This window comes from Leopardus geoffroyi, chromosome D1 (genome assembly GCF_018350155.1).
Source record: "Leopardus geoffroyi isolate Oge1 chromosome D1, O.geoffroyi_Oge1_pat1.0, whole genome shotgun sequence".
Classification (NCBI taxonomy): Eukaryota; Metazoa; Chordata; class Mammalia; order Carnivora; family Felidae; genus Leopardus; species Leopardus geoffroyi.
In genome coordinates, this window is record NC_059329.1 from 100,687,560 (window position 1) to 100,713,601 (window position 26,042).

General features: G+C 39.2%; 2 protein-coding genes across 2 annotated transcripts; both read left to right on the forward strand.

The window, feature by feature from the left end:
- Positions 1–1,048: 1,048 nt before the first annotated feature.
- Positions 1,049–1,978, forward strand: LOC123600498 (olfactory receptor 140-like). The gene has a single exon (XM_045482535.1). The coding sequence runs from the start codon at positions 1,049–1,051 to the stop codon at positions 1,976–1,978; it is 930 nt and encodes a 309-aa protein (XP_045338491.1).
- Positions 1,979–14,255: 12,277 nt separating this feature from the next.
- Positions 14,256–15,417, forward strand: LOC123602628 (olfactory receptor 4C6-like). Its single transcript, XM_045487087.1, has one exon. It carries the CDS (start codon positions 14,262–14,264, stop codon positions 15,174–15,176), a length of 915 nt encoding a protein of 304 aa, XP_045343043.1. The 5' UTR covers positions 14,256–14,261; the 3' UTR covers positions 15,177–15,417.
- Positions 15,418–26,042: the final 10,625 nt, after the last annotated feature.

Below are 26,042 nucleotides of genomic sequence, written 5' to 3' on the forward strand. Positions count from 1 at the left end.
TAAGTGAGCATATAATACACACTTAAAGTAATAGATTTTATATATTTGTGTGTGCATGTTTACATACACACACACACACACACACACACATATATATATACACACACACACACATATAACCTATCTTATCTAACAGACTCTGTTCTCCACATGAAATTTTTATTTTTAAAAACTTTTATCTTTTATTATTTTTTAAAGTGTTTATTTTTTGGGGCACCTGGGTGGCTCAGTCGGTTAAGCATTTGGACTTCAGCTCACTTCATGATCTCGGGTTCATGAGTTCCAGCCCTGTGTCAGGCTCTGCCCTGACAGAGCCTGGAGCCTGCTTCGGATCCTGTGTCTCTCTCTCTCTCTCTCTCTCTCTCTCTGCTCCTTCCCCACCTGTGTGCTCTCTCTCTCTGTCTTTCAAAAATAAATAAACATAAAAAAGTGTTTATTTATTTTGAGAGAGAGAGTGCACATGCAAGTCGGGAGGGGCAGAGGAAGAGGGAGAGAGAGAATCCCAGGGAGGCTCCACACTGAGGGAGGCACCTGGCATGGAGCCCGATCCCATCACCCTGAGATCCTGACCTGAGCTGAAATCAAGTCACACACTTAACTGACTTACAGTTGTAAGTTAACTCAGTTGTTACAGTTGTAACTCAGTTGTAACTGAGTTACAATGTATAAGGTCACAGGCAGAGAGGAGGGCTCAGAAGCGTGGGCCACTGAAATGACTTAGTGAAGTCACTTAGGGTTGGAACCCGGAAAATTCCACTCGTGTTTAAAACCCAGGGTTTCCTCAGTACATTACACATCAGGAGCTGCCCTTTGGGTGTTTATAAGCGGCAGGTGGGAGGTGTATGAAGAGACAGGTGGGAGCATTGTGGAGGAAGTAAGAAGGAATGAAAACAAACGCTGAGGCAAGGAGTGCCCAGAACGTGCGCCACAGTTACAGTGACTGTTTTTGTACCATGAAACTCAGACTACAATCCTTTCATGGATTAATAGGTATCTCTCTTTATCCCTCTGTAGGGAATTCAGGCCCCAGGAGGGTGTTCCTTCTTGAATGGATAGCCTCACACCTCCGAACAATGTGACTGAATTTTTTCTCTTGGGACTCACGCAGAATCCACGCTTGCAGAAAATACTCTTCGTGGTCTTTTTGTTCATTTTTCTATTTACTGTGCTTGCCAATCTGCTCGTTGTCATCACCATCTCCCTCAGCCCCACACTTTCTGCTCCCATGTATTTCTTTCTTACTTACTTGTCTTTTATAGATGCCTCCTACACCTCTGTGACCACCCCCAAAATGATCATCGACCTGCTGTATCAGAGGAGAACCATCTCCTTGGGTGGCTGCCTGACTCAGCTCTTTGTGGAGCACTTCCTGGGAGGATCAGAGATCATCCTCCTTATTGTCATGGCCTATGATCGCTATGTGGCCATCTGCAAGCCCCTGCACTACACAACCATCATGCGACAGGGGCTCTGCCGCCTCCTGCTGGTGGTGGCCTGGCTAGGGGGGATACTGCATGCCGCTGTGCAGACGCTTTTCATGGCCAACTTGCCCTTCTGTGGTCCCAACGTCATTGACCACTTCATGTGCGATCTCTTCCCTCTGCTGAAACTTGCCTGCAGCGACACCTACAGGTTGGGAATGGTGGTGGCGGCCAACAGTGGGGCCATGTGCTTGCTCATTTTTTCCATGCTACTCCTCTCGTATATGGCCATTCTGAGGTCCCTGCATTCCCACGGCCCCGAAGGACGACACAAAGCCCTCTCAACATGTGGCTCCCACTTCGCCCTAGTTGTACTTTTTTTTGTGCCTTGCATATTCACCTACATGCGTCCTGTGGTCACCTACCCTGTGGATAAGCTGGTGACTGTGTTCTTTGCGATCCTCACTCCCATGTTAAATCCTATCATTTATACAGTGAGAAACACAGAGGTGAAAAATGCCATGAGGAGTCTGTGGAAGAAGAGAGGCTGTTCATAATGCCAAGGAAGTGATGGTATATATAAATAGGGAGGACTATATCTGTCATAAAGTATGAAAGAGAATCAATAAATTTTGCAGATCGCTGACAGAAAAAAAAGTCCCACATACTAACATTTATTAAACACTCAATAGTGACTAAGCCTTTTGATAGGTGCTTTTGATAGTTTTTAATGTACTTTACCAAAGCCTCAGTGTTCATAGATTCAAGGTATGCAATGGAAAAGATGACTATAAATCCCAAGTTTGGTTATTATAGAGTATGTTTTTCTCCAGAGTCTTACTGTTACTTTACCAAATTTTTCATACATGTTACTTGGATGAAATCGTTTTTTCCATAGGACTTTTTTTTTTTTTTTTTTTTTTTTTGTTTGTTTGCTTCACCTATGGTGAAACAGAAAATAGAAATTCTTAGGTAGATATATGTGGACGGGACAGTTGGGGAGTGAAACTGCTGATGTTTTTTAGCCTTATGAATGTACCAAAGGCAAAAGGGAAGACACCCACAAAAGGAAGGGAATAATTCATAACGTAGTTCTAGTTTAGGGTGTTTTTTTTTTGGCACAAAAAATAAGCCAGAAATGTTGAAATTCCTCTCAGTTTGGTCTCATCTTTAAAAATACCCTTATGACTCATTGTTTATTTATTTTTTTAAAATATTTTTTACTATAAAGGAATTTTTTCTTTCTCCTTACCGAAACCTGAGCCACTTGAAACAACAACAGTAAACATTATTTTATTTAACCTTACCAAAAGGACATATGATTAGGTTCTAAAGCTTTTGTTCGGGAGGTTGTGATACATACATTTATATTAAATGAACATTTTATTACTTATCAGGCATATTCAGCTCAGGTGATTTATCCGCATACAAAATCGGTAGTTCCGATATTACTGTCCTCATTTTACAGAGAAGCAAATTGGTGACAAGAGAGGTTTACTAATTTACTTGCCTCAGGTCACACGTCTACGAGTTTCAGCTGCAACACTTGAACACGCGTCTTCCAGATCTCAGTCCTACTTTCTTTCAAATAAAACACAGTTGTCTGAAGCATTTATATCTATGGATAAGACATTTTTCTGCAGGTCTTGATGATTCACTTTGTCCTTCAAGAAAGATGGTGTCAAAATTGGTTGTAGCCTTGTCTTACGTATAGAGATACGTTTACGCAAGAACACTTCTGTGCACACGGAATCTGCCGGGTCATTCTCTTTTACTACGCAGCACTTTCGAAACAAAGCTTCTCTGACTATCAGGCTCCAACTTGTGTTACTTCCCACAGAGGTCCCTTTCTCAAGCTCGCTGGTCATCTGGACTTGCATCTTAATTTGACCGCAAGCCTAATGCCAGAGCATAGTCTGTCTTTTCTCGGGGGTGACTGTGTGTCCTAGTTTATGCCTGGCTGTCTCAAATCATAAGGCATAGAACATTTTCCCACGAAGTCGAGGCCTGGAAGATGATATGACAGCGCTTAACCTATTAAAAGGGACCAAGTTTGCAATTGCTGGTGGCAATTAAGCACAACAGACTCCAGACCAAATAATGTGTGGTTCAGTTTGACAGTTAGATAGGAGACAAGGGTAAGCCAGGGGTAAGAACAGGGAAAGTATTGAGTAAATGTTTCTACATTGAGACAAAAGGGGAGATTGGAAGAGGGAAGCTACAGCCAACGATTGTGTCTTAGGGCTGTACCACGTGAGAAGATTAAAGAGGCACAGATTATAAATTGTCAACAGCAGACTTGACAGGCATTCTCTTGAAAGGAGAAATGTAAGACGGTCTAAGACTGTCTCCTGTTGTCAGGAGACTGTTGAGGGAGGCTTGCTGGTTTGGGAATAATTTCAAGGAATGTTAAGGTAATCCTTTGCAAAGAATCTCATCATCGAGATTCTCTCATGAAGGCCAAGTGCCGTCTGATTATTTCTGATACTTAAAACAACAGGAGGGAACAAAGTATATTTACTCTGAAAAATTAATAAGACACATAATGGTCGTATCTGTTGTACAAGGAGACTTTGGTTTATGTGGACTTCTAATTCGGTGAGACTATCAGGCAATAAGTGAGGGGAGTGAGCTAACTCTTGTTGAAGACCAACTGTGATGCACACATTTTGATAGTGCTTTACGTGCTGTAAGTCTCTTTATGCACTACGTTTTATTCGATGGATCTTTACACTATTTATGCAAAAAAAAAAATGCGATTCAATAAGGGTTAAGTGTCAATATCAAGACTTTTAGGCTCTGCTTCCTCTACTCTTCCCACTTCCCACTATTCCTTGCTGGCATGAAGTGAAATAACCAAAACGCAGAACTACTCATTGGACACATTGTGAAGATTGTCCTTGAGGCATTTTTCCCCCCTTATTTGGGGGTCACTTTCTTCTCTTCAGCCTTCCCCTGAGCCTGGTTTCCCAGGCTACCTGTACTCTCTTGATTCTTCTTGTGTCCGAGAAAAGCCACTTGATGATCTCATGTCCACAGATGTATTTCCTTTCATGGACATCATGAAAAGTGGGATGTAACGGGCTCAGGAAATGAAATTCAAATGGTTGCATTTGAAAGACAGTGAATGAAGTATGGGCGAGAAAGATATTTGAAAGAACAACAAGCAATTCAATCGTTGAGGAGACTGATAGTCTGGGCATGAGGGTAGTGTCGTGAAGCACTTAATGTCGTTTCTCTAGGGCTTTTACAATTGCTGTTCCATGTGTGAATATTTATTGCTTGAAAAATGACTCCAAAGTCAACTCAGTTTAGGAAATTCTTATTTCCTTTCTTAAAAAAAAAATACTATTTAATTCCCACAGTGTGCCAGAGAGTTCTGGGGGCTTGGTATAAGACGTTGACGAACACAAACAGGTTGTGTTTGTGTGGAACTTAAATTACAGTGGGGAGCAGATGGTTAATAAGCAAGTGAACAAATGAATGAAAAATGTAATTGTGTTGGTAATAGGATATAGATGTGTGTACTTGTTCGTAGCACAACTAGGATTTCAGTCACGCTCACATTTAACCACATTATTGACCTTCACCCCTTTCTTTATGTTTTCATTTTATTATTATTATTTTTTTTTTGAGAGGGAGAAAGAACATTCGCGAATGAGTGGGGGAGGGGCAGAGAGAAACAGAATCTTAACAGGCTCCACACCCAGCATGGAGCCCAACGCGGGGCTCAATCTCATGACCCTGAGATCATGACCTGAACCAAATTCAAGACTCAGATGCTTACCTGACTGAGCCACCCAGGGCCCCCCACCTTTCTTTTTGTAAGTAAGCTTTTTCATATGCTTTTGCAAAGGGTAAAGTATTCTTTGCTCAGGTAAAAACAATTTCTTGGGGAATAAAAATATCTTACTGTTTTTATATATAAAGCACAGATATACATGAGGTACATACATGGATAATATATCTGTGGTGTTAAAATTTTAGTGAGGGTAATTAGAATGTCTACAATGGGGCCTTAGGAGGACAGTAATGAAAAATAAAAAGATTGAGAAGCTTCCCCTAACCTACATATCAGAGTGGTTAGGTAAGAACATGAAGTGATTCTAAGATGTTAGTAAAAATAATCCAAGTGCGGAAGATGGCCCATCACCTTTGTGGGTCATACTCAATAAAACTGAGAGACTCTTCCTTTTCTGGAGACTTCCTCAGGAGACTGTTGTATTCTGTGTACTATGTTGTAAATGTAGCATATTGATATTTTTCACTATTGAAGGTGGAAAAAGAATGAAGGCTATCATTCCAAATATTTCTAAATTGAAAACATGTTATTTGAGAGTACTATTGTTATGGAGTGAAAAAGAATTGAGTCCTTCTTTTTTTCTGGCTGAGGTACATTGTTTAAAATCCTTAATAATGGCAACTGTTCTGCAGTTAGGTGTGACAATTTTAATAATAGTCTTAAAAGATGAAGGGGACACCAGACTAAGTAGTGGAAAAACTTGGTTCCAGGATTTGCTAGGTGTGTTGGCTTTTCTTCATCTAGGTTATTAGGCAGATGGATGGTTGTGTGACCATTCTGTTACCGAAGTACTGAAGAAGAGAGGTTACATTGGGAGCAGATAATTGAATGGTTAATACCAGGATCTGGGGTTGTGTTTGTGGAGCATCAGCCTGGCCTGTCTCCAGTGAAGTTCTGCCCCGGAGAAAAACAGATCCTTGTAGGGGTGGATAGGAATTCACTGGTACGGTGATTAGCTCCCCAGTCAGTAGAGACACAGCCTCAAGGGGATGCTGTGGAATGATACAAGTCTGCACACTTGGAAATTCTGTGCCATTGGAAAATGGCGCTCTGCCCTCTTAGCTCAAGACTATTACCCGAAGGAGAGCATCTTATTAATAGTGTTTCTTCTAAGATGTGGATTGGAAACTCTTTACAAATTAAGCTCAAAATACAGCCAAGTTCCATGAATGATTTTGTAAATAGCTTAGCTGTCTTTTTTTTTTTTTTTTAATTTGGCAACCTTTCTTATTTAGATGAAATTTGAGTTTCTCTGCCATCTACAAGGGTTGTTTCCTATTTAAATTCTTGGACGCTTAGAGCATCTGTTGTAAATCTTTCGTCCAAAATCATGAGAAACTCTGGTCCTATAGAAATAGCTCCCCATGAAATGATCAGACGATGTGTCTGCAGTGTGTGTCCTGACTTACTTGCCTGTATGCTTTGATCTGCTCAATGGAAACTCTAATAGGTCATGATTTGTAGCTATTTTGTAGATGAAAGTTCATGTAAGTACATCCTGGATGGGGCCAGAACTTTGGTTACCTTGACATTATCCTGGAGAATTTACTTGTACAATCTCTGCCTTCTACCTTCTGGAACCATCGGGTAACTGGCTTTTGGAGGTCACAAGGAAGACATCAGGTCAAGCACTGAAGGTGACTTCAACAAGTTACGTGAGTATTAAACATGTTCTTCTTAATTTGAACTACTCCTTTGAAATTGTTGAACTACTTGAATCATTTTATACACATATACAATAATACTTAAAATGTTTCAGTAGTTCAATGGTTTTGTCTCTACACGCAAATTTGTGGCTTCAGAATGGAGAGCCTTAACCTATCAACATTTTTGATGGGATTTGCCTTAATCTCTTTTAGCAAATTATCAAAATGTAAGTGTCTGCCTAATCCAAGTCATGAGATTAGTAACTATGAGAGTGTATTTATGTTTTAGGGATGTGCTCTTAGGAAGGGGAGGAAGAGGAATAGCTGGTAAGTCTAGGATGGTTTTAGAGAGATTTTTATGTTTCCTTTTTTTCATGCAACTCTGTGTGTGTGTGTGTGTGCACATGAATACACATATATATGTATATATTACACATGTTTCTGCTTTCTTCTTGTGCCAACTGCTTTTAGCCTTGATTTTCCAATAACCTTTGAGAACGAATTTACATGGTGCTTTATTCCCGATTAGTTAATGATACTTCAAATGTTTGGTTTCATTTTTTTCCAATGTTTATTTTTGAGAGACAGAGAGAGAGAGAGAGAGAGAGAGAGAGCGAGGGCACCAGTGGGGGAAGGGCAGAGAGACAGGGAGACACAGAATCTGAAGAAGGCTCCAGGCTGTGAGCTGTCAGCACAGAGCTCGACGAGGGGCTCGAACCATGAGACCATGACCTGAGCCGAAGTCGGATGCTTAACCTACTGAGCCACCCAGGTGCCCTGTTTGGCTTTCAGTTTTAATGTAAAGATGAACTAGATTTAAAAAATATATTTATATAAAACATATATTTTTATAAGCACATACACATTTATATGTGAGCAGCTCTGTCCACTGCAGGGTGTTAGTGTTGGTGCTGAAGGTGATGCTGATATGATTTGCTCGGGGATAGGGTCGTGAAATCAAGAAAGGTTCTTCCGGGATTCAGCCCCCTCCCACTGGAAACATCCCTAGAGAACATTAAGTTTTGTATCTACAAAGGTATAGTAATTTCCAACCCATAGAGATGCTATTGTAGATAATTCCTTCTCCATTCGTCTCGCAAGGAAAGCAAAATGAATTAGGAAGACTTGCTGACAAAAATAATCCTTTTAAAGCTCTTAATTAGAGACATTCTACTGATGATGCATATGTTCTGGGTACAGATATTCTGAGAAATACGGGGCTATTGATTGCTCGTTAAAAAGGACAACTCAGGGACATCCATAAACGCATTTCTTGTGGTCCAGGATTTTACTGAAGAAATTATTCAGCTCCATAAGACATTCACACACTTAGAAACATGAATCAGCCATAACTTGGATTCAAATACAGGTTCTATCATTTATTAACTGTATAGCCTTACACAAGTTAATTATTCTGCTTTTTCTCAGCCATAAAATTTGTCTAAACAGAGCCAGATGTGAGAATTAAATGAGAAAACATGTATTACGTACTAGCAAAATATGTGGTATGCAGCACATGCTAAATTATTACTATTATTTTGATATTTTGTGTATAGACTATATATCTCTACATCGATATCACAGTGCATATAGGGGAGCCTGGGTGGCTCAGTCAGCTGAGCATCTGACTTCAGCTCAGGTCATGATCTCACGGTTTGTGAGTTCGAGCCCTGCATCTGTCTCTGTGCTGGCAGGTCAGAGCCTGGAGCCTGCTTCGGATTCCGTGTCTCCCTCTCTTTCTGCCCCTCCCCTCCTCATGCTCTGTCTCTCCCTCTCTCTCAAAAATAAATAAACATTAAAAAAATTTACATAGTAAATTTACTTTAGCTTCATCTGGAGACCAATAATATATTTATTGTTTAGGTCATTGATGAAATTCGATGAATGAATGATTAAATGTGAATTAAAGTAATGTATGATTTTTTACCTTATCATTTGGTTAATATAATCAAGATTGATAATATTGAGTGTGAGTAAAACGGTGGGAAAAACTACTCTTTCATACACTGTTGATGAGAATGAAAGATACTTCAGGATTTTGAGAGAACAGTTACAGAAGCAATCGAAATTCAACATATGCATAGTTTTTGATCCGGTGATGGCATTACTAGGAATTTCTCCAACCAGGAAGTATTCAACCAGGAAACATTCAAACCAGAAAGCAAAAATGTCAGTAAAGTGACGTCCAGTGCATCATTGTGTATAGGACAGAATACTAGAAATAGCATAAATGTCAAGCAAAAACAAATTGGTTATATGAATTATAGTACAACCATAAAATAGAATCACATGCAGAAGTTAAAATGCAGGAAAATTCATAACTGTTGACAAATAATGCCCAGTTAAATTAAAATTTCAAGAATATTGTTATATTTTATATACTTTTATCTAGAGCAAAACCCATAAATGTGCACATAGAATATTCCTGCATACAAATGCACATCTGAAAAGAGTGAACTACACTATCGATAAAGGGTCCAGTAGGGCTTATGCTTGGGAGTGGTCCTTTGACTTTCAGCTTTCTATCACTCTACCTCTCCATACGAAATATTTTCCAAAGGCTATATCTTACTTTTGCAATTTATAAAACTTAAACTGAGCATTTAGTAGAAGTATATGGATACTTCTAATAAAATCTAATATCGTTTACTAGAAGCCTGTGTAAACACGTGATCCAAAGGCAGAGGATCTGTTTTAAAATAGTTTTTGGTCAGTATCCTTCTCCTCATTCTAGGAAAAGAAATAGAGATCCTGATCTAAGCCCTTTTTACATTTATAAAATCATTTAATCCTTACAACAACCTTTTGGAATAGGTAACATTACCTTCCCACTTTATAGAAAATGGAACTGAGGCACAGAGAAGTTGTCTGGCCTATTTTATGTACTCAGAAGTGAGAACTGACTGTAGTGTGGAAAATCAGGAATTTTACATAGGTCTTTAAGTTCTTACTCCCTACTCCCAATTGAACTCCAGTTTAGCTAGGCACACCTACTCAAGGTATCTCATAACTCAGTTAGTAGGGGTGTATGTGACTAACTTTTATGAGACATCAAAAATATCACAAGCATTATAATAAATATTTAAGAAACATCTACACTATAATTTAATTTAATATTTTATCCCATTTTAATATTTATAAATGTAAATATCAAAACCTAAACTATAATGCTAGGAACTTATTATGTTTAATACAACTCTGAAAAAAACCCCGTGATTTAAAGACCATGTGTAACTTCTGGTTGATTACATCCCTGGCAGGTCCAGAATGAAATGTAGGTTTTTGTGATGTCAAAGTTCACATATTTTGGCTATGTACGTTATGTTTTTCCTTTCTTCATGCCTTGCTCATGCTGTTCTCTTTCCTGTTGACTTTCTTTATTAAAAACTTAGAAGTTTCTAAATTCTCATGTCAAGGCTTAGGTCACTTAATCTTCTTTGAAATCTATAGATCATACTGATAGTTTCCCTTCTGGAACTTAGATTGTATATGCATCATTTCAGGAGTGCTTGTTCTGTTTCCTTCTTTACAGGTAGGGCACCTCCTCTATCCCTCACAGTTTTGGACATGTTATGGAATGAGAAACATGTACTGTCTAGGTAATCATTAGAGAATTCAAGCAATGCAGTTTTTCACTTCTTTGTATGAATGGTCTTTTAGCCAACATATTTCATAGGAACACTGGAAAAAGAAGGCATTATTACAAAAAGGATCTGAAGGCGGTGGTTCAACACTAAAGTGCAAATCCAAGGTAGGGCTCCACTCTTGGGATTGGGTAATGTGTGTCTAGGAGTAGAAATGAGAAAGCTGAAAGATGGGATATATGAGCTTAGATGCCAGAAGGATAGCCTGGCTCTGGACAATGGCACTCTCTCATTTCTGGAGGCAAGACGGGCACCAGTATTGTTTGGGCATTTTCCTTGGATACTATTTTCCTTGGTTGAATCCAGTTTCATGGATTTAATTAAATTTAATTAAATGACTAGAGTGTACACAGCACAGCATTAGACATTTGTGGAAATAGAATAAATTAGCTATCCTTAAGCATCCACATAGGGAGATAACACTGACATGAAATTTTTAAAAAATTGGCCAGGAATACAGCTGAATTGCCACTGATATGTACCCTAGCTGGACATTGTAGCAAATATCCAGAATGATGGTGGTGAAGGGGGCATTCGGGAAGAAATGAGGCAAGAAGGAAGAATAATAATGGGTTTGTTGATAATAGATGGCATGGGCAGAGGCAGGAGGAAGACAGGAGCTTATAGGAACAGAAAATAGTCGTGAATATTTTGTTAGTGCTGCCCAAACATTCTCATGCCTGGTACTTCCTTCGGTGCTTCAGAAAGCATTGTGAGGCAGGGTATGGAATTCTTAGAGAGGCTGCAGAGATGGTGGTTAGTATCCTGTGCCATGGACTTGGTGACAGACATATGAAAAGTGTACAACTTCTCTAAGCCTTAACCACTGCATCAGAAAACCAGGGTAATATGGGTTCCTGTCTCCTATGGCTTTTGTGGGAATTACAAGAAAAAAATCAGGGGCGCCTGGGTGGCTCAGTCGGTTGGGCGTCTGACTCCGGCTCAGGTCATGATCTCACGGTTCATGAGTTCAAGCCCCGCGTCGGGCTCTGTGCTGACAGCTCAGAGCCTGGAGCCTGCTTCGGATTCTGTGTCTCCCTCTCTCTCTGCCCCTTTAATGGCTAATTACATTGTTTTCTTTTTGCAGGATTGAAGGTTGTCCAGTCCGTGAGTGCCAGGAGTGGGACAGAGAGCTAAGTCTGCTCGCGCTGAACCCACGGCCTCTCCCACCAGACTGGACAGACTGACATGTGTGTTCTGGCAGTAAGCGATGGCTTTGACCACTGTGCGAAGGAGGCATACAAAAAATGAGGTTGATTAGTATGAGGCGAGGCCTTGAGTGTCATACCGAGTGTGTATCAGTGGTCAGAAAAGAACTATAACAAATTTATAGATTTTAAGACAGAAGAGGCATGAGTCTCTATTCTAGTGTATTATGCTTTAAAATATTTTAAGTCCTGAGATGGCTCAAAGGACATCTTACTTGGAAGTGGGAACATTTAAGGCAGGTAGGAGCCAAGCTTCTGTGCTTGAGAGGGACAGAGTCCCTGAACTGGCTCCTTTAAACCCCTAGTATTCCACTTATCTACCACAGCTGCCTCCTTCTCCAGATGAGGAAACGGAGGCCCAGAGTGGTGAGAATGTGACGACACATCTTCAGAGATAAGAGGGATAATTTGGAATGAAACCCGGCTAGCCTGATTCTGAGACTATGTTCCTTCTACACTATTAGGGCTATTATAGGACTTTTAAAGTTCTGAGGTGGAGATTGGGGTTAGCCCATACTGTAGATTGGGGTTAGTCCATATTGCAGCTTGGGGTTAGCCTATCCTGGAGATTGGGGTTAGCCCATACTGTAGATTGGGGTTAGCCCATATTGCAGATTGGGGTTAGGCTGTCCTGGAGATTGGGGTTAGCCCATACTGTAGATTGCAAACAGTGCCTTGGCAACTGTGTACCTTGTTTAGTAAAAGGAATAATATTAGGAATGTGTCTTTGGGGATTTAGAGGAATCTTAGAGAACCTTATTTATATTCCCCACAGGTCTCTAACATATTCCTATCAAGTGGCAGACAGCCTCTGCTTAGGTAGTCATAGCAAAGAGAAGTTTACTACTGGAACAGTGCTTTTATCATATCATTTAGTGGCAGTGACACTTGTATATAGCTGACTGAGGCCACTGTTCACTCCTTCAGTGGCATAGTGTAACGGTTAAGAGCTCGTGTCTCAAAATGAGATTATATGGATTCATAATCCTCACCCATTTTAGATGAGATGCTTACTGACTCCAAACATCAGTTTCCTCATCCTCAAGATGGGATTTATGATAGCCTCCAACTCATGTGATATGAAAAATAATTGCAATAATGCATGTAACAGACTAAGTACCTTGCTGGTACATAGTGAGTAAAAAAAAAATAAATGAATTGTTTCATTGATATTTTGGTTATTTAAAATTCTTTGTTTCGCCTGGGGCACTCCTTCACAAGGAAAAATGGAAGGAATGATTTATACTAGTTCAGGCTCACGTGCAGGGGTGATATCAGCTAAGTTGGATCGGGGTCTTCCTTGGGCAGAGAAAGAGGCACAGTTTTATTTTCTTTAGTCAGCATATCTGGAAAATTATTAGAGTCTTGGAATGTTAGTTACAGTCAATTAGTTGTAATTTCTAGTTTCAGGATTGGATTATATATATAATTAGAACACGTTCTTTATGGTAAAATTGTCATCAAATTTGTTGTTGAATTTTACTGTAGGATTTATTTAGTAAAATGAGCACAGGAAGCATAAATTTATCTCACTGGTTTGTTATGATAGCGAAATTATATCATGAAGCAAATGTCTCTACCATATCGAGAACTTGATAGAGTCTTAAGAGAAGTGACATTGCTTGCCATTGCTATTGATTTTGATCCAGGAAAAGCCGGATTTGAATTTGGTTTCAATGTTTTCTAACGGTGGGAACTTAGTGTCTTATTTTTCTACTCTTTGAAGCCTCCATATCTTATCTCTAAAATGTAGAAAATGTCTCATAGGGTATTCCACGGCCTGAGACATAGTGGTGATTCATTGCATATTCACAATACGTAATAATAATCCAGTTTGAGAAGATAACATGTACATGGAAAGAGTACAGCTTTTAATAAGTGGGGAGTCCTTGGGATATGACCTAGCTGGTAGGCTGTTCAACTTAGATCATTCTAAGTGCTCACTGCATATGTGGAAGAAGCGAAGGAGAATTTATGTGTTCTTGGTTGTTGGGTGTGTCTAGTGATAAATGAGTGTTAGCTTCTGGCTTGAAGTTACCAAAAATCAGAGGCTGAGAGAAGGCTTGTACGTAGGTGGTTTATTCTGGAGGCAGTGAATGGGGAGAGTGAAATAGGGAAGAAAGGCAAGTTAATCCAAGATTGTGGTTAAACTGGTTACCATTTATTCTCTGGCTTCTATTTATGGATGGTCTAGGATTTCTTTCAAGTATGTTAATCTCTTCATATTTCCAGGTAGGAGTATGCACCAGAACGATGAAGTGGGGTTTTCCAAGTATCTCAAGCAACACATATGGGGACAGGAAACAACAGATGTACTGGGAGTGAAGGTGTTGGTGGAGGGATCAGTAGGATGGAGCTCTTGTCAGGCTATACTGTTAGCAGCTGGTTGCTGTGTCAGTGGCTGGAGAAAAAAGTAGGTCAAGAAGGTATAAGACACAGTGAAAAAATTCTCCAGCACACTCAATGATTACTAATTCAAAATAGTATTCTTTTGTCGATTTTCCAGCTCAGTGTGGTGTGCTTATCTCAGCCCAAAGTAAATGGAGAATCCAAACAATGCGACTGAATTCATTCTTTTGGGGATCACAGAGAACCCAGAGCTGCGGAAAATGCTCTCTGCTGTGTTTCTAATCCTGTACGTGTCCACGGTTTTGGGGAACCTACTCATGGTGGTAACCATGATCACAAGTCAGAGCCTGAGATCACCTATGTATTTTTTTCTCACTTCCTTGTCCCTCATGGACGCCACCTACTGTTCTGTCATTGCCCCCAAGACGATCGTGGACTCCTTCTCCGAGAGAACTACCATCTCCTTTGAAGGCTGCATGGCCCAGCTCTTTGCGGAGCATTTCTTTGGTGGTGTGGGGATCATCCTTCTCGTCGTGATGGCCTATGACCGCTACGTGGCCATCTGTAAGCCCCTGCACTACCCGAGCATCATGAACCCTCGGGTGTGCCGCCTGCTGCTGGGAGGCGCCTGCGTGGGGGGGTTTATCCACGCAGCAATACAGCTTCTCTTCATGTATCAAATACCCTTCTGTGGTCCCAACGTCATCGATCACTTCATGTGTGATTTGTTCCCATTGCTGAAACTCGCCTGCATGGACACCCACGCCCTGGGTCTCTTAGTCATCCTCAACAGTGGGGTGATGTGTGTGACCATCTTCCTTATCCTCGTGGCCTCCTACGTGGTCATCCTCTGCTCCCTGAAGTCTTGCAGCTCTGCGGGGCGGCGTAAAGCCCTGTCGACCTGTGGCTCCCACCTCACTGTGGTCGTCTTGTTCTTCGTGCCCTGCATTTTCCTGTACATGCGGCCTGTGGCCACTTACCCCATAGACAAAGCAATGGCTGTGTCCTTTACCATTGTTGCACCCATGTTAAACCCCCTGATCTACACCTTGAGGAATGCAGAGGTGAAAAATGCCATGAGGAAATTGTGGGTCAAGAAGGTATAAGACACTTCTATACAAGAAGGTATAAGAAACAAACAACGCTGGGGTGTCACTAATTTGTATGCAAAGGACAAATCTTTCCTTCAAGGACAATGAGGTTTTGTCCCTCCACCATTCATCCCAATCCATTGGGCACAGGGCAGCCAATGGCATCTTTTAATATGCAAATCACACTAAGACACTACAATCACCCTATTTCCCACCTCTCCAGTACATTTTATACTCCATCACTTTTCTTACTGGATTCTGGCCACTCTTTTTTCTTTTTTTTTTTTTAAACCTGTTTTTTTTTTTTTTTTTTCTTTTTAAACAATTCAAGCCTGATTTTCAATAATTCAAGTCCTGGTTCAGGGCTTTTGTTTGTTCTTATTCTGTTTGTTCTTATTCACTGCTGGACTTCTCTTTTCCAGAGATTTGGCTTGGTGGGCTCCACCTCATTTTTTCCATCTTCGGATGAACGCCCACATCCTTAGATAAGTCTGTCCTGATGATTTTCCCTAGTCATTCTTCCCTCAGTTACCTCTTCATTCCTGGATTCACTTTACATTTCCCGACCTTGCCTCATGTCAAGAAGGAAGAAAAAGCCCATGAAAGCATAATAACTTGCTCTCTAAAAAATTTAGGATGATAATTTTTCTATTTTAATTATAGAATTAAAGAACTGGAAAGGTCATAACGATATCCCTAGCCTTACATATTTGTAATGTGTATGGTAATTTTCCCCGTATCAAAAGCAGGTCCAAAACCTACATCTTCTCTTACAACGGTGAGAGCTGTTCTTACCATTTGTGCTGAAATTATTACCTGTCAGTTAGATTTCACAAATTCCTTCTCATATCTGCCCTATGGGTTCCCCAAATTAATTCACGTTAAATACCTTTGCTCATTAAACATATTTCTTAGGAGCTCAGTGCCTGACTTTTTAAACCCTAACATCTGAAACAAATATTGATCTTACTACTTTTTTATAGGGATTTGCTGTTACTAGTGTAGTTTGTAAATTTCATATGATTATGTAAAATTGAAATATAAAATATGAAAATTCAATATTATTCATGATGCAAAGGCATAGCAAAATAGGGTAAAATGGTGCTTTAATTTGAAAAAGAGTGTATGCCTAAAAAGCCCTTGCAAGCATCACATTTTGGGGGAAACATTAGATGGACTTTCTTCCTGTTTCATTGAGAAAAATTAAGACATCAGAATACTTCCACAAACTTGTGACTATACCTACCAATCTGTCAGCACCTGTTCAATCATATGCTACCTTCTTACTCCACTAAATACATTATCTGTGTTCCTGTCTGAAGGCAACCAGTCTGTGCTCTGGACTTCAACTCCTTATCACTTACATAAAGGCATCTCTTTTTTCATTTCCCTTACGAATGGATCATTTGCATCAGCAAAGAGGCAGTCTGATATCTTTCATTTTTAAAATAAAATATTCCCTTGATCTCATTTCCTTTATCAAGTACTACTCTCTTTCATTGTCTCTTCTTTGTAGCAAAACTTAAGCGATTCTGTAATGCCTGTTTCCCATTTCTCCCTTTCCAATCTTTTTACATCTTTTTCAGGCATACTTCAGGACCTAACACTAAAAATGCTCTTTTCAAGATCACCAGTGACATCTGTGTCACTCATTGAATAGGCTTTCCTCATCTCATCTTATGGACTCCATCACTGAATCCAATCTTCCATGACATATTTTCCCTACTTGACCTCGACCCCCAAATTACTACCTCCAGCTCAAGCTTCTCTCTGGAGGCTGAGATCTGGAAACCCAACCTCCTTCATGGCATTTCCTCTTGAATGACTAATAGATTCTTTTCCCACCTCTAAATCTACTCTGTTCACAATATTCTATATTTCAGCTGGTGGCATAGTTGGTCCCTCTTTCTCATACCCCTGTTTATCAGGAAATTCTGTTGGCTCTATCTTCAATACATACTCCAAATTCACCCACTTGTGATCTCTTTTGGATCTGTTTTCTAGTTCCTAGCCACTTCCATCTTTCACCTGAATATTTGCAATTCTCACCCACTCTTCTCACTTCTTTCTTGTCATTCTCTGCCCTATTGCTCTATTGTCAACACAACACGCAGAAATATCCTTCAACCCAGAAGTCAGATAATAGCCACACCTTTATTTAATACTCTGAAATGACTCTTGATCTCACTCAGGTTAAAAGCTAAAACCTTTTGCAATTACTAACAATCAAGTGGACATAATCTGACTGCCCTCTTATTACTCTCAACTCCTCCCTTATGACTAAACCCTCGCTGACTCCTCTGGTTATTCTGGCATCTCTCTCTTCCTCTTACTGTTCATTTACATTCTTGCTGCAGGGTCTTTATGTAGGCTATTCTCTCTGCCCAAAATACTTTCTCCCAGTCGTCTGAATGACTGACTCACTTTATGCTCCCAGATGGGAAGAACTTCTATTTTTAATTTAATAATAATATTTAAATAATACATAGACCTGGGCAAGCAAGGCTTCTGGTCTTCATTCCACACTTGGAAATGTCTTCTGTGAAGTTTTCTAGGTTCTCTAGTGTCTGGAACTGGGTAGTGCCTTCTGGTGGGGTACTCCAGCCTGGACCTGATTGCATGGGTCTCATCCTTGTTTCCTCCTTTGGGGTGCTCTTTGGCTCTCTGTGCTACACATGGCACCAACCAGATGCCCTAGAAACTCTGGATTCTATACTGTACTGTACTATACTATGTTATGAAGTATCCTAGGTTTTATGCCCAGGACCTTGGTTCCAGGAGGGCATTATGTCAAGCAAGAGGCATTATTCCAACATACAGAGGTTCTGGAGAGAATAAGAAGAGATAGATTCTGGATATGAAGAGGAAGACAGATGTTTACGCATCAGGAAGAATCTTTCTGTGTCTAACTGGACAATAAACAAATCCAAAGTACCTCTTTCTACCCTGAATTCTAGAATTCTGTCAATAATTCACTATATCTAATACTGACCTGTGAATCTTGTAATATACTTTTGAATCAAATTATTATTATTATTATTTTTGTTATTATTACAGTAAAACCTTGGACTCCGAGTAACTTGTTTTACCAGTGTTCCACAAGATGAGCAAACATTTTTAGGAAATTTTAATCTGATAAACGAACGATATCTTGCAATATGAGTAGTACGTGACACCAAATATCACATGGCCACAACTGAGCCAACGGTTCTTGAAATTCACTTTGATATACAACAAGTGCTTTGGATCATAAACGTGTTTCTGGAATGAATTATGCTCACAAATCAAGGTTTTACTCTATTATTATTATTATTTCATAAGAGTATTTACCTAGGCAGGGGTCCTGTAAAAAAAATATTTGGCTGCTCTGCGCACCCTAGATGAGACCCTGATTTTAGAGACACCAATTTCTGTGATGAATTAATAACACTCCTGCGAAAGAATGAGAAAGTGCATCCTTGTGGAAATTGATAAACTAACATTAAAATTTGTGTGTATGTGTAGCTATGTTTGAACAGCCTTGGTAATAAAAACAACGTGAGACAAGTAGAGACGGGACTGGATCTTCTACATATCAGAATATACCATAAAGCTCTGCTGTGTAAATATTTTGCTAAAGGCCATTTAATAGGGAATTCTAAAGAACAGAAGAAATGGTCCAGTGGTTAAGCCATCTATCTTTGGAAACTTGGTATAATTTTTGTAATTTAATAAATGATAAAGGTGGAATTTTAAATCGGTGGGTAAGATTGGTCTATTGGATCAATTCTGAAGGGGCAAATTTCTATTTTCTCTCCCTCTTACCTTGTATCTCCCCCCCCCCCCATTTCATACATCTCTTTGTACCTGTCTCTATCTCTCTCCTCTGTCTTTTTTGATTTGTACAGTTTCTTTTTTAATTCACAAATTAAATATTTGCACAAATAACATGCTTATTATATTATCTGTCCCTTTCGATCTTCCCACTATTATTTCAGTGTTATCCCACTCACTTTCTCTAATAGAATCAAATAATAAGGATTAAGCAAAGCGAGGTATGGAATAAAGTAGAAGATGCCAAGTGTGGTTCAAAGAAGGAACCAGGATTCCAGGATTTAATTGCTGGAGTTCTGCTGTTGAGTCATGTATTTAAAAGATCGTCTCCTCCAGGAGTGTGTTCCTGGTCAGATGGTCCTTCTGGTCGGGAAAAGTCTCTAAAATGTCAGTTAAAAGAAAATAGCACGTGCCCGTTAATACCACAGGTGAAGGTGCTTCTGCACGTTCACTTTTCTGGCAAATCACTTCAATTCTGCTTCTTTTTGTCAGATGTGAATCGACATAAAATTCGGTAGGATACAAAAGTGTCTAGAACAACAGACTCCTTGGTATGGACCCTCTCTGAAGAGATCTCATGAGCTAAGTCCAAGTTTCCCTCAAGCTTCAATCCCAGTACTACATACTCTGAAGGATTAAAGTAAGCAGACCTGTCATTCCTTCTTTTAAAAAACTATTTATTTTGACAGAGACAGAGAAAAAGAGACAGAGAGAGGAAGTGCAAACAAGTTGGATCCCAACTGTGCTGACACCAGAGAGCCTGATGGGGGGTTCAAACCCATGAACCATGAGATCATGACCTGAGCCAAAGTCAACACTTAACCAGCTTAGCCACCCAGGCGCCCCCTGTCATTACTTCTTTTAAAAAAAGTAGAAAGAGAAACATTCCTTTAATCTCTAAAAATTGTTTTTAGTTTTAAAGTCATAACATATATCGCTTAGGTATTCAGACATAAAAAAAGAAGATTTTTGATGAATCCACACAGCTTTGCACATTATTCATAAAATGTGTTATTCCTGAAAAAGCATTTGTTATCTAATCCTAATCCCAACACATTACAGATCCTTATGAATTGATGTGCTTCATCCCAGAACTCAGCTCTTGTATTTAGTAAATACACAGGCATTTTGCTTGAATCCTGCACAGAGATATTATGTTCCATCCCAATATACATAGTTTTCTATTCCTGAATATGAAGGGAAATCAAAGCATCTTCAAATGGGAACCCAGGAGAAGTTTAAAAAAAAAAAACAACTATAATTGGTTAGGGACATAAAGGTTTTGCAAGTACCTGCATAAATCAAATCACAGGTAACTGTGTCTTGAAAAATCATACTGATGGGAAATTTCCAAACCCTGAGGAAAACTAAGAAGCAATCCTACAGGTTCATAGCCGCTCAGGGAAACTTCTTTAAATCCTAGCTGGAAGTCAAGGAGGAAACTTTTGCTTCTTTATTTTATTTTTTTCCCTGAGGCCATGTTGAAGACTGCTTGAGAAGCAGTGGGGCACATTCTCTACCTCGTCAGCCAGAGACACTCTTCTTCTGTCTCCTAGATGTAGAAATAAGACTTGGAAACATGCTTCACATTTTGGCCAGCCATTGAATGGACTTTTCTCCATAGAGTATAGGTGATTGCCATCACCAGAATTTTCAAGAAACTGATAAATGGTGAGATTTCTGATTCACATGTTTGCATTTTCAGAGAGAATTTTACTCTTTTTACTGCAGCAGTAAATAATAATCTGGATCAAAAATACAGTGGGTTTAGGAATTAAGGGGGAATAGTTAATCATGGAGTTTTAATCTATTCTTTTAATATGTAATAACCATGTATATTTAAAATTTACATGCAAATGTGATTGATATGCACATATAAGTACATAAAAACATATCTTAAGTTTACTGTTTGTAATATAATTATAAAAATCTACCTATAATGACAACCTTACTAATAATTCCTGATATAGTTTTAAATATATATTTCAAAATTGAAACAAGCATTTCTATTATGTTCAGAAAGATTGATGCTAGATTAGTTTTGTTGCAGAATGAATGGGAAGGAAATAGTGGACAATGGGGTTAGTGGGGCGGCACATTCCCAAGGTCACAGCCCCAGGAAATAGTCCACAGCCCAGTTCATGGCCATGAGAGTCCCTGAGCAATCTCTGGTGTACGTCCAACACATTACAAAGTGTGGCCATCAAGAAAGGATAGACCTTGGAATCTTTGGGAGAGTTTGGGCCCATGATATGGATATTTATGAAAAGTTTACAATAGTTAAAAATTTTTAGTTTAAGAATCTATGTCATGTTACCATGTTAGTGCCACCTATGCAAATTAATACTACTGGATAGTTAATAAAACTATCCTCATACCCTGTCTCCTTTCTCTGAACGGTTAAGGTGATGGAAAATATGGTGATATGGATTTTAAACTTGATTTTTAATTTTAAATTTTATATATTTATGTCTAGATACATATTGAAAATAAAAGTCTATTGTTTTTGAATGATCACTTCTTGATTTTAAAATTTTATTTTATTAAAACATCTGTACAAATGGGCAGAGTTATTGTACTACTTTTGTTTTTCTCATTTCACATTGATTAGCATTTTATTGACAGCATCCTGCGCTATTTGTAGTAGTTTGATTTACAGAAGCATTTTCCTATTATTGACCATGTTGGATATTTCTAATTTTTCACTATTATAAATGACACATAAATGACTATTATAAATGACATGACATCGTCTTCCATTATAAAAGTTACACCACCTTAATTTAAGCAAAAACCAAATGAGCAAAGGGGAAGAGAGAGAGAGAGAGAGAGAGAGAGAGAGAGAGAGAGAGAGACAAACCAAGAAACAGACTCTTAATTATAAAGAACAAAGTGATGGTTACCAGCGGGGAGGTGGGTGGGGGGATGGGTGGAACAGGTAAAGGGGATTAAGGAGGGCACTTGTGATGAGCATAGGGCGATATAGGGAGTGTTGAATCACTATACTGAACATCTGAAACTAATATAGCACTGTATGTTAACTAACTAGAATTTAAATAAAACCTAAAAAAAAAAACCAAACAAACCCAAACCCAAAATACCTTAGCTAAAATAAAGATTCAGAGGTATTTCAAGCAAAAGAAACTACAGGAAATCATATGTTTTAACTCCTACCCTTCCTGCAGGTAAATTTATTATTTCTATATTAAAAATGAGCCAAAAAGTAAAGTATTCAGTCTACCGACTTTTGCGCAGTATTCAATAATGCTACCGTGTTCTGATAGCTCATTATCTTATAGTATCTTGATACATACTTGATACTTGAGCATTCAGTCTGGAGTATTCACAATGTATCAGATAGTATAAATAAAATATCAGTTCTTGGGGGAACCCTAGTAGAGCTGGTTGAATAATATGTCCCACACGATATGTCTATGTCCCACACGACATGTCTACCAGAACATGTGAATGTGACCCTATTTGGCGGGGGTGGGGGAGGGTCTTTACAGAGGTACTTGAGTTAAGGATCTCATGATGAGATTTATCCAGATGGGCCCTAAATCCAATGGCAAGTATCCCTGTGAGACAGAAAAGGAGAAGACAGAGATACCGAAGTCCCAGACCAAGATGCAGAGGAGAAGGCTATGTGAAGAGACAGAGGATAAAGTCACGCGAAGTCTAAGGCAGAGACTGAAGCTGTGCGCCTATAAACAAAGAATACTTGGAGATGGAAGAGGCAAGAATGGATTCTCTCCTAGAGCTTGTGGAGGAAATGCCCTGGTAACACCTTGAATTTTTACTTCTAGCTTCCAGAACGATGAGAAAATACATTTCTGTTGTTTGAAACAGAAAAAGTGACACCACCTTATTTCACTTCTAGAATAATTTTTTGTTTAGGGTGGGAGTCACTACTATAAGGAATAAAAACACGTTTATGATTCTGGAAATATTTACAAAAACATTTTCCAAATGATTCCATGAATGAGAGTTTCCCTGTGATTTTAGAATATAATTTTAAAAACCAACACCTTAAAGACACATTTTATCTCATGATAGCATAAGTTTTCAGCTTGCTTTGTGGGTGTAAACACTGCTTAAATATCACTCTGATATCAATATTTCACATCTTCCTTTTGGATCATACATTGCAAAACATATGCATAATGACTATGTCATTTGACTCTTGTGAGCCAGCAGCTTGAACAAGCATTACTAAATCTATTTTATGGGAGAGGATGCTGAGACTTAGTGGTTTTATTCAGTGACACATGGGTGTTCAGCAATGAAGCTGTAATTGCTAGTTCTTTGACAGCAGAAACTGAATAGTTATTTATATTATTAAAAAATTTTGGGGGTCCCCTGGGTGGCTCAGTCAGTTAAGCATCCGACTTCTGCTCAGGTCATGATCTCACGGTTTGTGAGCTTGAGCCCCGGGTCGGGCTCTGTGCTGACAGCTCAGTGCCTGGAGCCTGCTTCAGATTCTGTGTCTCCTGCTCTTTCTGCCCCTCCCCTGCTCACACTCTGTCTCTCTCTCCTTCAAAAATAAATAAACATTACAAAAAAAAAAAAAAAAACACTGTCATCTCTCTTCTGTCAGTAGCTCTGGGGCTTGTTCTTACCATTTATTGTAATTTTTCTCCTATGATCCTAACTACATAAATGTTTTTATGTGTCTCACCTTTTCTGATTCTCACAAGAATCCTACCAATAGGCATTTTTATATATACCCAGTTACAGAAGTAAAATCAGAGTCTCTGAGAATTTCAAGTGATTTTTTTCCATCACACGATATAACTAAGTAGAACAGCCTGGTCTGTATGAATCTGGAGCTGATGTGCTTCCTCATTTCTTTGCTACTTTGACTCTAGGATAAGCTGATCACTGCTGGATCATGCATTGATATTCTTTACTTTTTAATAAATGGTTGTTGACTGATCCAATGACCTTCTAGTGCTTGATATTCTTGTTTTCTTAGTGACAGCTTGTAGCCAAATATCAACTTCGCAGTCCAGGCACTATTTAGGAATGTCTAGTATGCTGGAAAAATAATGGAAATAGTTATCTTAAAGTAAGAGACAACAGATATTCGTATACATGGTTGTACATTGGTTAGTGTTATTAACATTGTAAACTGTTTTGATTAGCTCTAAGGGGCGTTCATAAAAATCAGCTTATTTTTAATTTGCCCAATAAGACCCATTATTCTTTTATTCACCTGTTTAATAAACATAGATTATGTGTATATGTACATACATATACGTAAGGATGGATAAATTTCTGCTATATGTGCAGGTGAGGACATAATCATTCTTCAAAGCTGTGTCTTGCTATCGAAAATGAAGTCAAAAGTTGGAGGAATCATCTGGATGGCTTATGGAAAAGATTTCTGTGGGTAAAGTGCTTGGGTTTTTAAATGAGAGAGTAGTAATTATGATTGGTAAGGACTGCTTAATCTAAGTGACATTTTTCCTTTTTCCAGTTTGACCCACATCATAATCCTGTGAGATGAGCAGGCAGGTTACGTATGAATATCCCTACTTTACCATAAAGTCATATTCATTAGCAACAGATATACTTTGGCAAGTTGTGCTTAATCAGATTGGACCACTTTGTATGATTAATTAGCAAGTAATTAATAAAGCCCTAAGATTCTGGCAATATTCACCGTGCTGCTACTGTTCCTTACTTATGTGATTGTTATCAATTTGTACCTGCAAGTAATTGGGTCATTACCTTCTGATTCTACACTCATCTGTTCTGTGTCCTTCATCAAAGGGCCTCATTCAAACATGAATAAGGAAATCAGAAGGTTAAAACCTGTACAGGTGGATGAACGTTTGAAAGGCCACCCTGCTCTGTGTTCTTGCTAGAAAAAGAAAGTTCTTACTCCTTTCTGTTGATGCAGTGGATGGAGTTGGGGGTTAGTGCCAGAGTTTCTTTGTTAAAATCCCAGACCTAGCATCTGTTATTTGCTAACCTTATCTTTGTAAGCATGAGCTTCCCATCAGTAAAATAGGGATAAGACCTAACATGGACTGTTTCTTGGGCAGTAGGCCCTGAACAATTGTTTTTCTTGTATTATTTAACTTAGTCATCATGGCAAGATTCTGAAATAGGTACTTTAAAAAAAAACAAAAAAACGTTCTTATTTTAAAATGATGAATAAAAAAACACCCCAACTTAACACATGCATACTTGTGCTGTGTTCACATGGAGCTTTCTCATGTATCTTTCTCTTTTGCAAGGAATGAATGAACTCATCTTAAAGGCCAAGTTCATTTCAGATGTTTAAAGAAATATTTGGGGAGTAGCCATGATTTGCAAGGACCTCTTAACCTGGATGTTATTTCTTCTATTTGCAGATCAGGCAGACTCCTATCAGGGATGGCACACAAGTCCCCTCGGCTCCCATTCCATCTCATGGTGGACATGATGACCACATTGTCACGGTCCTTTCCTCAGAACCTGGATGTGCTTCAGAGCCCTTGCCAACAGTTCACTCCTGGAAGCCATTGCTAAGGGCCCCAGGTTGGCAGTTGAGGTAAAATATTTCTCTACATGTGGATACCTCCATTCTTACCCCTTTTTGGAACTCTGGCTATTTTAAAGTATTTTTTTTTTTTTAAAAATTTTTTTTTCAACGTTTATTTATTTTTGGGACAGAGAGAGACAGAGTATGAACGGGGGAGGGGCAGAGAGAGAGGGAGACACAGAATCGGAAACAGGCTCCAGGCTCTGAGCCATCAGCCCAGAGCCTGACGCGGGGCTCGAACTCACGGACGGCGAGATCGTGACCTGGCTGAAGTCGGACGCTTAACCGACTGCGCCACCCAGGCGCCCCAATTAAAGTATTTAATACTACCTTTCTCCTCCCCAATTCTGCCTGACCACTCACTACCACCTTCAACAAACTTTGACTTTTGTGTGAGTCACGGTGACGCCAGAAACATAGAAGATACTTTTTCGTGTGGATGCACCAACTTCTTACTGACTGTTGCATTACTGTCCGCTGGTCTGAGACAAATTTTTCTTTCTCATAATTGCAGATTGCACATGCTCCTTCTGGCG

Coding starts and splice junctions, on each gene's coding strand:
- LOC123600498 (XM_045482535.1), top strand. CDS start 1,049: ATGGATAGCCTCACACCTCCGAACAATGTGACTGAATTTTTTCTCTTG.
- LOC123602628 (XM_045487087.1), top strand. CDS start 14,262: ATGGAGAATCCAAACAATGCGACTGAATTCATTCTTTTGGGGATCACA.